This window comes from Acipenser ruthenus, unplaced genomic scaffold (genome assembly GCF_902713425.1).
Source record: "Acipenser ruthenus unplaced genomic scaffold, fAciRut3.2 maternal haplotype, whole genome shotgun sequence".
Lineage (NCBI taxonomy): Eukaryota > Metazoa > Chordata > Actinopteri > Acipenseriformes > Acipenseridae > Acipenser > Acipenser ruthenus.
The window spans coordinates 1-13,110 of record NW_026707283.1 but is presented as its reverse complement, the minus strand read 5'-3'; the positions used below and the strand labels follow the sequence as shown (position 1 = coordinate 13,110).

Sequence of the window (13,110 nt, the reverse complement as noted above, 5' to 3'; positions counted from 1 at the left end):
TATGGAATTGACCATGCAGGCCCAATTACATCAAATGAGGCAGACACGTACATTCATGTTCTCCATAATACAGTACAAATGAGCGCTGAAAACCAAAGGAAGCCTCTATCTCTTTGTGATCCATTATCAGATGATGACAATAGTGGTATTAATCATTATTTATTTGTTTTGGATTATGTGATAAACAATGTTAGATAGTGTTGTATACAAATAATTACGTTCCAACTCAATTAATTGCAAAAACGGTGTTGTTGTATCACTTCCGATGCTACATATGTGGGTGGATAGACTCATCCACCTGTCCCTTTTAAGTTGGGTTAGTAGCCTGTCCAGGTCAAAAGCTTCAATCCCCATAGTTCCTAGCAAACCTGCTTTGTTTGTCCTCTTTCTTCTTCCTTTTCCAATAACAATTCCTTTCTGTTATCTTCAACTCCATCTCTGCCACATCTCTCTCCTCTACCTCTGATCACTTACAACCATCTGCTAATGCTGCGCATGCAAACCTTTCCTCTAGTCTTATTCTTCTTGATTTTCACCAGCCTTCAGCACCGTGGATCATTCTGTCCTCTCTAACACTCTGTCTAATCTTGGTATTTCTGGTATACCTCTATCTTGGATTTATCTTACCTCTGTTTATGTACTACTGCGGTTTCTTTCTTTTCTCTTCTTGCCCCCCCCCCCCTTCACTGGAACAGGCTCCCCCTTAATGTTAAGCATTCTCCAACCCAATGACATGCTGTTCCTCCCTCAAACCCACCTGTTTTCTCTTCTGTTCTCTTCTGTTAAACTTTATAAAGCACTGTGATAAAAGCGCTATATGAATATCAATAAATAAATAAATACATAATTGGCCCACTTAAGTAATTTAGAGCACACCCTTGCTTGTCAGTTTTTTTTTTTCAAAACCATTATTAAAAATTCAATTTTGTGTTATGACTAATAATAAAAAGTAGTGCTGAGCCAAATATATTTAATACAAATAACATTTAATACAAATAAATTTGCATTTGCCATGGAAATAATAAGTGATCAAATCACTTGCCCATTTAGTGTTTGTTGTTTGAAACTGATGAATTGGTTAAAGCAGTGTTTCACAATTCTTTTCTATACCTGTAACTTCAAATTAACTTTAAGAGCTCCAAAGAAAAGAAAAAGCTCAAATTAGGTAAAGTATTTGTTAAATGAAGGGTGCAATTAAAACAGAACACACGGATCTCCCCAGGACCAGGAAAAACAAGAAATCCCAAGAATACTGTATATTTTTATTTTTTTCCTTTTTTTTGATTTTTCCTTTCTTTGGTTTTATCTGGAGCATCCCTACCATCGATCACATCAGAAGATCAATAGTTGACTATGCAAAGCCAAAGCCCTGACCATTTAGAACAGCATATCTCATGGCTTCAGTGAATTCTTCATAAACTACATGTACAGTTGGCAAAAACAGCGTAGAGTTGCATGTAATTGCCTTTGGAGATCTTGATTTCTCTCCATTGTCCTCAGCATCATGTAAAAAATCTACAGTGGGTTCTGGTCTGAATCCCAGTGGTGGTACGGTCTTGCAACCAGTAATAAAGAATAGCAGTGACATCTGATGGCTTGTCTGAAATTAAGGAAATAAATAAATAAATAAAGCAAGCTTGTTACTTACTGTGTTTGTGTGGCCAACATCAACATAACCAAAATACTTCCAAAAACAGTGTGCCCAGATGAGTGAAAGATTAACCCCCTAAACAAGTAACCTAACTACCCCAAAAGTAATGACTAAAGCTAAGGTTTACAATTTTTGAAAAGCAAACTACAAAGGTATGAAACAGAGACTAATAGAAGTAGATTGGAGTAAAATAGAGAAAACATCCACAGAAAAAGGATGGCTGTTTTTTAAAAATGTAGTACTAGAGGTACAAAACAATTACATCCCAAAAGTAGACAAATCTAAATCTAAAACAAAATGGCCAAAATGGTTTAATAGATCAATTAAAAAAATATTCAGCGAAAAAAGGCACTTTACAGAGCATTTAAAAGGGACTAAAAGCAAAGCACACAGAAAGAGTACTTGGAACTGCAAACACAAGTCAAAAAGGAAGTTAGAAAGGCCAAGAGAGAGATAGAAATCAATATTGCTAAGGGGGCTAAAACCAATTCCAAAATGTTTTTCCAATATTATAACAGCATGAGAACATTCAGAGAGGAGGTTAAATGTCTAAGAGACACAAATGGCAAAACCATCGATGAAGAAAAAAAAATAGCAAATATATTAAATGATTACTTTTCACAGGTTTTTACAAAGGAGGACACGGACAACATGCCTGACATGTCAACCTGTTCCTATCCAATTTTAAATAACTTTAGCATAACAGAGGCAGAAGTGTTAAAGGGACTAGGAGCTCTTAAAATAAACAAATCCCCTGGGCCAGATGAGATCCTCCCAATAGTACTCAAAGAAATGAAAGAAGTTATTTACAAGCCGCTAACCAAGATCATGCAACAGTCTCTTGACACAGGGGTTGTACCGACAGACTGGAAAATAGCAAACGTAATACCGATCCACAAAAAGGGAGACAAAACCGAACTAGGTAACTACAGATCAATAAGCCTGACTTCTATTATATGTAAACTTATGGAAACTATAATAAGATCCAAAATGGAAAATTACCTATATGGTAACAATATCCTGGGAGACAGCCAGCATGGTTTTAGGAAAGGGAGATCATGTCTAACTAACCTATTTGACTTTTTTGAGGATGCAACATTGAAAATGGATAACTGCAAAGCATACAACATGGTCTATTTAGATTTCCAGAAAGCTTTTGACAAAGTCCCGCATAAAAGATTAATTCTCAAACTGGACGCAGTAGGGATTCAAGGAAATGCATGCACATGGATTAGGGAGTGGTTAACAGGTAGAAAACAGAAAGTGCTGATTAGAGGAGAAACCTCAAAATGGAGCGAGGTAACCAGTGGTGTACCACAGGGATCAGTATTAGGTCCTCTGCTATTCTTAATCTACATTAATGATTTAGATTCTGGTATAGTAAGCAAACTCCATAAAATTTGCAGACGACACAAAAATAGGAGGAGTGGCAAACACTGTTGAAGCAGCAAAGGTCATTCAAAATGATCTAGACAGCATTCAGAATTGGGCAAACACATGGCAAATGAAATTTAATAGAGAAAAGTGTAAAGTATTGCATGCAGGCAATAAAAATGTGCATTATAAATATCATATGGGAGATAGTGAAATTGAAGAAGGGAACTATGAAAAAGACCTAGGAGTTTATGTTGACTCAGAAATGTCTTCATCTAGACAATGTGGGGAAGCTATAAAAAAGGCTAACAAGATGCTCGGATATATTGTGAGAAGTGTTGAATTTAAATCAAGGGAAGTAATGTTAAAACTCTACAATGCATTAGTAAGACCTCACCTAGAATATTGTGTTCAGTTCTGGTCACCTCGTTACAAAAAGGATATTGCTGCTTAGAAAGAGTGCAAAGAAGAGCAACCAGAATTATCCCGGGTTTAAAAGACATGTCGTATGCAGACAGGCTAAAAGAATTGAATCTATTCAGTCTTGAACAAAGAAGACTACGCGGAGATCTGATTCAAACATTCAAAATCCTAAAAGGTATAGACAATGTCAACCCGGGGGACTACTTTGACTTGAAAAAAGAAAAAAGGACCAGGGGTCATAAATGGAGATTAGATAAAGGGGCATTCGGAACAGAAAATAGGAGGCACTTTTTTACACAGAGAATTGTGAGGGTCTGGAACCAACTCCCCAGTAATGTTGTTGAAGCTGACACCCTGGGATCCTTCAAGAAGCTGCTTGATGAGATTCTGGGATCAATAAGCTACTAACAACCAAACGAGCAAGATGGGCTGAATGGCCTCCTCTCGTTTGTAAACTTTCTTATGTTCTTATGTTCTTAACTACAAAGAAGTATGCATTTTTTCTAGTGAACAACAGTAGTACAGTCACCTTGTAGTTCTTGTATAAAGTCTTTCCAGAGAGACAATAGAAGATTTTCTGTTCCCCTTTTATTGGAGCCCAATGGGTGTAGAACACGGCGGAAGATATTATCAAATGTCTTGGCTGTGAGGGTGTCTTCTGTGAAGCACATGACATGCTTGAATGCATTGGGATACTTGGTCATAGCGTCCAGTACACCTAGAGTTTTCAGCCTTTCCTTTAATCTGAAAAAGAATGGACATTTTAAGAATTAAAAACATAGGGCTTGATTCAGCTTACCATGTGCTATCTGCTTTCCATGCTCTATCTGCTTTTTAACACACAGACTATATACCGGGGACAAATGCCATTGAAATGTATGCAAATGACACCACGAGGGAGGTATTTAATATTCAGAAGGGTGCTTCCTTCCACAGTTGCCTTACCGTGTGTTAAAAATAACAATTACTAAAACAACCATTTCGTACAAAATCACAAGATAAAAAGAGCAGACCACTGGAGTGAAGTCTGTGTGAAATATGGATATCGTACAGTGCCAGAGAACAAAGAGCCCAACCATAAACCGAGCCTGAACAAGCACATTGTTTTTAATGACCCCACTACAGCCCTCTTAAAAATGAAAAAAACTACAAAGAAGTTGTAGTTTATAACACAAAGCAAAGTTAACCAACAAACATAAAATCTGCATTGCAGCTTTGCATTGTTTAATAAGAATTAAAAGCAAGGCTGTGGCAGGGCGGAAGCCCTACCCATGGGAAATATGTAGTTTTATTGTATATTTTTGCATTATTTGTTGTAAAGTGATTTAATTGTTCAACTGATGTTGCGCTCTGCCGTGGACGATTACCTGTCTGCGCGGAGCAGCAGCTGAAAGCAATGAGCTGCTCCAGCAGGCATATGGGCGTGTCTCGGCAGGGCGTTAGTATGAAAACATAGAGATCGCCGTGATCGGGGCTGCTGCAAGGCCTGCCGTTTCATGGCACCTTTGATTTAGAGTTAGTTGTATTGTGTTTTATTTTGAGTGTTTGTAGTCATGTATCATCCTCTGTGCGCTACCATCGCTGGTAGCGTCACATGACATTATTGTTTACTTTTTTTGTTTATGTTTATTGATTAAATCCCGTGCGCCTGTGTCGGCGTATCAACGTCAATCTCTATCTCAGTCTCGTCTGTGTTCTCCTCGGCTACCTGAGGCACGTATACCAGGACTCTATCGCAAGGGCCAAATGCAGGGCATGGCCGAGCAGAGCGGGGCAGCACAGGGCAGAACAGAGCCATGTAGGGGGCCAAGTGCACATGGCCGGGGATGGCCGAGCAGGACAGGGCAGGGCTGAGCAGAATGAGTGTACCTCTCAAATGCTGCCCATTTTCTTCCAAAAATGTACCAATGTGCAGTTTCTTCAGCAATCTTGCGATAATCATCAGCATTACGGATAACTTTGTGTGTTCCAGCCAGCTGCATCAGAGTTTGGATTGGTTCAAATAAGTTTGCTGTGTTTGAATGTTCTTCCTGGTAAGTTAGAAGCTGTAAAAATAAAAATGCAATTTGTCTTTATAAATCTTTCATATTACATTTTGCAAAGAAAAGTTATATTCATTTCCAGACAGTCGGTTATGGAGTGAGATTACTGTTAAATATTTTGTACTATTTACAAGTATGATTAAAAAAAATATGACTATGAATCAAAAAAGCTACGAGTTGGATGTAGTGTGATATCACTGTCAAAAATACATCACAAAAGCCACAGGCACAGATTGTTAATGGTGGGAACAATTGATTAGGACTTCCGAGCGTATCATCTCCATCCAAAACTTAGCTGTTTTTGTTTACTCGCACTCCTGTTTTTTTTATTTTAATTTGTGGTCGTATTTATGATTCATAGTCGTATTTTTTTATTCATAATGGTAAATACAAGTACATACTATTTTACAGTAATCTCACTCCATACCTGTGCAATGTAAGGTGAATAATTGTTCTAATCAATAGATACATTGATGAATCAAATTAGAAAAAGCTGTAAATATGATGGTAGATTACATTTTTTCAAACAAAACTGGCAAATATTTACCTTCTCCAGATAGTTCCTTATGTCCATATCAGGGATATCTTGCACTGCCACAAATGTGGACTCGGGTGTACTTGAAAGCGCCTCCAAAAGTACTGATGACAGGTCCTCCATGAACCAGTGATGTTGCAATAGTCATACCCGCATAAAAATAGTCATCCGAGACCATCACTGAAATAAAGAATGTTAGATTTAGACAGACTGAAAACGTAATGATAAAGAATTAAAAAAGCATGGATTCATTACATCCACTAATGTAGTCTAGGAACTTGGCATGGTCTGGTCCCACAAAGAGGCCTCCTTGGTGCAAGGACTCCATTAGCATGGTTAAAAAAACTCTCCTTGGCCCTCCGAGGTCGACGGCTCCTTCGCTCCCTCCTATATTGTCCATAAATTTCACCCAAACTCTTCTGCAAGGTAAGAGTTTTTTTTAAAGCCTCGTTTCGCTCCTTCCCATAGGTGATTCCGGCTGATATTAAACAGGGAAACATTTTCTGTATCAATCTGGGAGGCCAGCTCACAGAGAATATCCCCAATGTCTCTGGTGAAAGAATAAGACATATTAAAAGAAAATAATTATTTATTTTTAGCAGGTATTATTGTATCAAATATCTTGTCAGAAACACTTGACTGTGATACTGTAAATGTAAAAATCAAAGAAATATCTGACAAATAAAACTACATTAACTCATAAGAATATATACATATACATCAAACTAAATGCCTATAAAAGGAAAGATAACAAAAAGTTGTCTTTAATTTTAAATGGTTTACAAATAAAAACTACAATGGTTCCCCTTTTAACAGTTTAAATTTTAATGTATTACAAGTAGAGCCCTGCGTTTTTTTGCAACCTGCACCGCAAGATGCCGATACAGTGTTCTCATGAAACTACCAATTAAGCAATTATTAACACTCACCCCATTGCGTTACTTTAATCAACTGAAACACAGTTTTAAAAAAACAAGTAGCGAAAAACACAGGGCACTAATTATAAGGAGGGAAGTATGAAACACAAATGCAACTTTACCGTTCATGGTGGGATGTTTCACTACCAGTGGAAAGGGGTATTGGATCTTCAAAGCTTTTGCTGAGCTCTTCATCAACAAATAAAATAGCATACTGCCATTCACTGGAAAATATATATGATAGGAGTCCAGGTATTGTGGCACCGATTTCACAGCATGACCTGCAAATCTGTTGCTATTCAAGAAAGACTATGACCTGTTGTGATATACTAATAGCTAAAGTCTTAATATTTGTAAAAAAAAATAGCACTTTGTTATCTTACAACTGGGACATAATACACAACTGGATCAAATAAAGTGTAAGCACATTACTATAGGTGTGATTTCTTACCTTGGACAATCCTGGAAACTGTGGCATTTCCTTCTTCTGTTATGATAAGAGGCCCATCTGAACCTGCTGTCGAATACGGAGCATCTATGAGTTCTGAAGGAGCATCCTCAATGACCTGAAGAACTGTTACATTCAGGCTGTTCATTGGTGGACTGGAATCAGTCAAATCTATTTCAATATCATCATCATCATCTGACAGAGTACCTCTGTCCTTCTGCAAAAAAATAATCTCCTTTAGTGAATTAAGTTTAGAAAACTAAAGTGCCTGAATTAGTTGCTTTTAAAAATAAATACAGTAAGACTGTGAACGAATGACTACAATCTTTAAATTAACAACTGCTATTTCTATATACATTCGAACAAATAGAAACTGACTGATTGACTGATACCTTTGCATTTGCAGGAACGACCAGCAGTTGTAAAGATGGACGAAGGTACACGGTTTTGTCCTTGAAAATTTTATTTAGTAACAGTCCATTCATCTTTTGGTCTCGCTCCAGACTTGGCTTTATTAATTTGTTGTGGAGTGTCACCATTATTTCAAATCTACAAGAATAGAGAATGCAAGCTAAAATATATCATGGTCTTAGGAAACCGAATACATCATACCCTAGCACACTTCTTCAAAATGCAACATTATAATATATATTTAAATCTTAACTACCAATTACACCGTGTAACAATTTTTTTTTTTTTTTTGGTTCCTGGGTAGTAAGTGTTATTTCCTAATTGCTTATGCCTCAAAAGTATAGAAAATGGCTATTATTCCCCACAAACTTTGCTTTTGTGACCAGGACAGTGATATTTTGAAATTTACCTATTTTCCAGAACATTCCAGATAGATTCAATGCTGAGTAAACTTGGAGTAACTTCTAGAACTTTCTAGAACTTTCCAGTAATATAAATAGTAGTATAAATACAGGGGCCTTAAGCCCACCACTTCAGTTTAGTTCCAGCTGCCTAAGTGGATACATATCTGCATTTTTCTGAGATGGCATCAAGAGGCTGCAATGGTGGCATTCCTGATGAGTCGCCAAGGCGGTTTTACCAAGTTTCCCTGCTATCTTTGCCTTTCGGACAGCAGGGACACCAAGGCGCACTACCACAGGCGGGACTGGCCACAGCGGACCGAGTTCTCTGTGGGGAGGAACAACGTCAAGTGGGAGCCACTGGTGGACCCCCGGAAGGTGCTGATGCCACCACTGCACATCAAATTGGGCCTTATGAAACAATTTGTCAGAGCTCTAGATAAGGAGTCGGCAGCCTTCAAGTACCTTCAAGACCTTCCCTAAGCTGTCTGAGGCAAAGGTCAAAGCCGGTGTCTTCGTCGGACCACAGATAAAGAAGATCCTGGAGTGCAATGAATTCCCCAAGAAGCTCACTAGTAAGGAGAAAGCGGCTTGGAACAGCTTTGTCGCAGTGGTTCGGGGCTTCCTGGACAATCAGAAGGCCGAAAACTATGTGGAGCTGGTTGAGACTCTGGTGAAGAACTACGGCACAATGGGCTGTAGGATGTCCCTCAAAGTCCATATCCTTGATGCTCATCTTGATAAATTCAAGGAGAACATGGGAGCGTACTTGGAGGAGCAAGGCGAGCGCTTCCACCAGGATATACTGGACTTTGAACGCCGCTACCAAGGACAGTATAACGAGAACATGATGGGAGACTACATTTGGGGGCTGATTTGTGAAAGTGATTTACAGTATATATATATATATATACACTACCGTCAAAAGTTTTAGAACACCTCCATTTTTCCAGTTTTTATTGAAATTTACGCAGTTTAATGTCTCAATGTACTCTGAAATTAAAGCATAGAACAAATAAACAATTGGAGATAAAAAAGAAATCATGGAATCGTTTTGTTTAACAAAATTTAATCTACATTTTTGACTCATCAAAGTAGCCACCTTTTGCAGATATAACAGCCGAACACACTCGTGGCATTCTTTCTACAATGGAAATCAAATATTGTTCGGAAAGTTCTTCCCAACACTGTTGCAGAAGTTCCCACAAATGTGTTGCACTTGTAGGTTGCTTTGCTTTCACCCTTCTGTCCAGTTCATCCCAAACCAGCTCGATGGGGTTTAAGTCTGGAGACTGTGCTGGCCATTCCATGATTTGAAGCCTACCGTCTTGTTCTTTTCGTCTAAGGTAGTTCTGACATAGCCTGGAGGTATGTTTTGGGTCATTATCTTGCTGTAGGATGAACCCCTGACCAACTAGGTGTATACCAGAGGGTATTGTATGGTGCTGCAAAATGCTGTGGTAGCAGTTTTGGTTCAGGGTGCCACTCACTCTGTGCAAGTCGCCGACTCTGGATCCAGCAAAAGAGCCCCAGACCATCACGCTTCCTCCTCCATGTTTGACAGTTGGTGTCACACACCGAGGAACCATCCTTTCGCCTACTCGACGGCGTACAAAAACCCTGCGTGATGAACCGAAGATTTCAAATTTTGATTCATCGGTCCATAAGACCTTCTTCCAGTTTTCAGTAGTCCACTGGTGGCGCTTCATGGCCCAGGCAAGCCTCTTTTTCTTATTTTGCCATCTTAGCAATGGCTTTCTTACTGCCACTCGAAGTGTCAAACCTGCAGCTCGAAGTCTTCTCTTCACAGTTGAAACTGAGACTTGCTTACTTCGACCAGTGTTAAGCTGTGCTTGAAGCTGTTGTCCTGTGAGCCGCCTATCACGCAAGCTGTTGACTCTCAGAAACTTGTCTTCTGATTCTGTTGTTGCTTTGGGTCTGCCAGACCTCTTCCTGTCAGAGTTTCCTCCAGTTTCCAAGTGCCTTTTGATGGTGTAGGAAACTGTACTCACTGACACCTTGGCTTTCTTTGCAAATTCTCTAAAGGAAAGACCTACACTTTTAAGGGTTATACTGGTCTGTCTGTCTTCCTTTGTTAATTGCCTTTTTCTCGCCATTATGAGAGCAATATACTACTTCCTGCAGTACAATACTGTCCAAATAATGCTTAAGAGGGTGTAGTAACACAGTTTGTTCCAACACTGCTTTTATACAGACAGAGGGTTTGTAGGTAATCAGCAAAAGTTGGGACACCTGTAGGAATTGTTAGCATCAACTTTCAAGGCTTAATTTACTTTCATTGCTGCAGAACAGCTGTAAGTTGTTAACCCATTACTTGTTCCTGGAAAATGGCCTTTTGTATAACTCTGAAATGTACATTATTTTTCAGTTTTTGGTAACCTAAACTTTTTTTTTTAACCTCTGGCAGTTTACCGCTTACCTTTGTACCATTTCAGGTTATTCACTGGACTTGAACTGCTTAAATTTCAATAAAAACTGGAAAAATGGGGGTGTTCTAAAACTTTTGACTGGTAGTGTATATATATATATATATATATATATATATATATATATATATATATATATATATATACACACACACACACACATTTTTTAATATATATGAATTTTTAACCTTAAAAGCAAAACTTCAACCCATCAACCCAGTAGATTTAACATATACCACTTAATGGCAACTTTGCCAGAAGTTTCTCGTCTGTTCCTAAAGCAAACTGACATGCAGTTGTACAAACTACAATGATATGATAATGCCCATGAATTACTTCCATGAGCAGATTTTTAAATTTGTTGCATTGCAGGAAATGCAGATCCGGTTACATTTGCCTCATATTCAGTTACTATTAACATAGCCTGTGGCAATGTGGCCACGCCCTTGTGCGTAGTTTGTTTATATGTTACGTGTTGTGTGTAAATGTTGGTGTTTATGTATAAAATACATGGGATATAATATGGGTTACGAGCACGAGTGTTTAAAAATGTAGATTTGTATTTAGGCACGAGGATGGCACAAATCACTTCACGTGCAGATAAAATGTGTATAATGTGTGTCACGGGATTGCACTTAATTAATTCACGTGCAGTTGTACCGAGATTCCAATTGAATGATTGACTAGCAAACAAGTCTCGGTACAACTGCATAAAAACAGCATTTTTTCACTCACTCGGGGTTGGGTGTTCGTGAGTGGAGAACGGGTGTAGAGAGGAGGAGAACTGAAGATAAATTATTAGAGATGACAATTGCTACAGCGTGCTGGAAGTGCCAGCAGGGTACTTGTTTAATGTTTGTCCCCTTGTTTTGTGTGTTAGTACGTTTTGTTTGTCTGTTTATTTTGGCTCAAGTGACGTGTCCTGTTTTTTGTGTTCTCTTATTTTGTTTATTAAATGCTGAGCACAACCAAGTGCCCAGCTTCACCAACCTCACTGTCTCTGTCTGTTCTGTGTTTCTCCCGGTTTCTGGTCTGATGTCACCCACTACAGCCGTCTTTGTGACAAGCCTATATTACCCCACCCCCCCCAAAATAGGACCATAATCCATACATACATTTAGTTCCACATTTCAATATGTATACATATAAATTTAGTTGTATTATAATAGTCATATTTACTGTATTATACAACAAAAAGATAAATATTGTATAATTCACTGCAGTAGTACTGGGTAAATGTATGTAAAAATAATATAACTGTAAGTCGCCCTTAATAAGGGTGTCTGCAAAGAAATATAATAATAATAATAATAATAATAATAATAATAATAATAATAATAATAATAATAATAATGCAAACGCAATATTTTGAACATAATATAACTAATACCCCAAATATTTGCTTTCATGGAGGCCTTTTTTTTGGGGGGGGGAGGGGGGGTTGCAGTTAGCAGTTGAATTAAATTGAACAGTAGGCCTCATTATTAGAAATTAACTTAAAAGTTTTACAATTGTTGGTGCCATTGTAATCCTACCTTCCGTTTGTAATATGTAAATACAGTTACTAAAATACAAATACAGCTCGTAAATAATAAATACTAATAAAATAAATAATAATAGAAATAATAATAATAATACATTTGTTATTATTATTTAGTACTAGATGATGCCCTTACCCAGGGCGACTACAAAGCAAAGATATTAATTACTTTATTACTACTGTGTCCAAATCATTGCATTTGTACAGTATTCTGTGTAATACGGGATGTTAAATCGGTTCTTTCACATTATATATTTATTTATTTATTTATTTAATTTATTTATTTATTTGCATATACTAATGAGTAGACTTTTCACTAGAGTAGAAGTATTAATCATGAGTTGGAGGTATGTATTTCTGAATCAAATTAAAATAGTCCTTTGCAGCACAACCTAAGAAATGAATTGCATATATGTTTTCAGAAATAATAATAACTACCTGGCCCTTCTATTTAAAATCCCTGGAACTGCTCCGGCTCTGATAAAGTTCCTTTGCATATTGAATGCAGGGGAATTATTTTGAGCGGGACGATCAGCGACCACATTCCGCCCTTGAAACAATTGACGAACTTCTTCATCAATAGTTGATGTCTCCTGTCTTGTAGTAGGCATACGATTGTTTTCACCATTCAGGGCACTTTCCAGACGTTGAGGGATTTCAGGGTTGTTAATTATTTCTTCGGCGATTCCCCGGGCTACATTACTATTCCAATGTGAAGACATGTCTCGCTCCTTTGTGTTCACGCTGGGCAGTCGCCAGGGATGGTTTGGCGAGCCGCTGGGACCCTGCTCGGGGTCGCTGGGGCCCGTGTGCGTGCTGGGGAGGTGCCAGGGACCATTTGGCGAACCGCTGGGATTCCGCGCGGGGTCACTGGGGCCCATGGGCACACGGGGGAGGTGCAAGGGACACTTTGGCAAGCTG

General features: G+C 38.3%; 1 protein-coding gene across 1 annotated transcript; it reads right to left on the bottom strand.

Moving 5' to 3' along the window:
- Positions 1–765: 765 nt before the first annotated feature.
- Positions 766–12,807, bottom strand: LOC117401156 (uncharacterized). Its single transcript, XM_034916348.2, has 8 exons — positions 12,628–12,807; positions 7,783–7,939; positions 7,394–7,607; positions 7,065–7,166; positions 6,038–6,575; positions 5,318–5,493; positions 3,978–4,192; positions 766–1,600 (listed from the first exon to the last, which is right to left on the bottom strand). Exons 1-5 carry the CDS (start codon positions 12,798–12,800, stop codon positions 6,286–6,288), a joined length of 936 nt encoding a protein of 311 aa, XP_034772239.1. The 5' UTR covers positions 12,801–12,807; the 3' UTR covers positions 766–1,600; positions 3,978–4,192; positions 5,318–5,493; positions 6,038–6,285.
- Between the last annotated feature and the right edge of the window lie 303 nt (positions 12,808–13,110).

Excerpts from the sequence above, each read along its gene's own strand:
- LOC117401156 (XM_034916348.2), bottom strand. The coding sequence starts at position 12,800 with ATGCCTACTACAAGACAGGAGACATCAACTATTGATGAAGAAGTTCGT. Across the intron at positions 7,608-7,782 it reads TCGTTCCTGCAAATGCAAAG|AAGGACAGAGGTACTCTGTC; the intron begins GTATCAGTCAAT and ends ATTTTTTTGCAG. Across the intron at positions 6,576-7,064 it reads GAAACATCCCACCATGAACG|AGACATTGGGGATATTCTCT; the intron begins GTAAAGTTGCAT and ends TTCTTTCACCAG.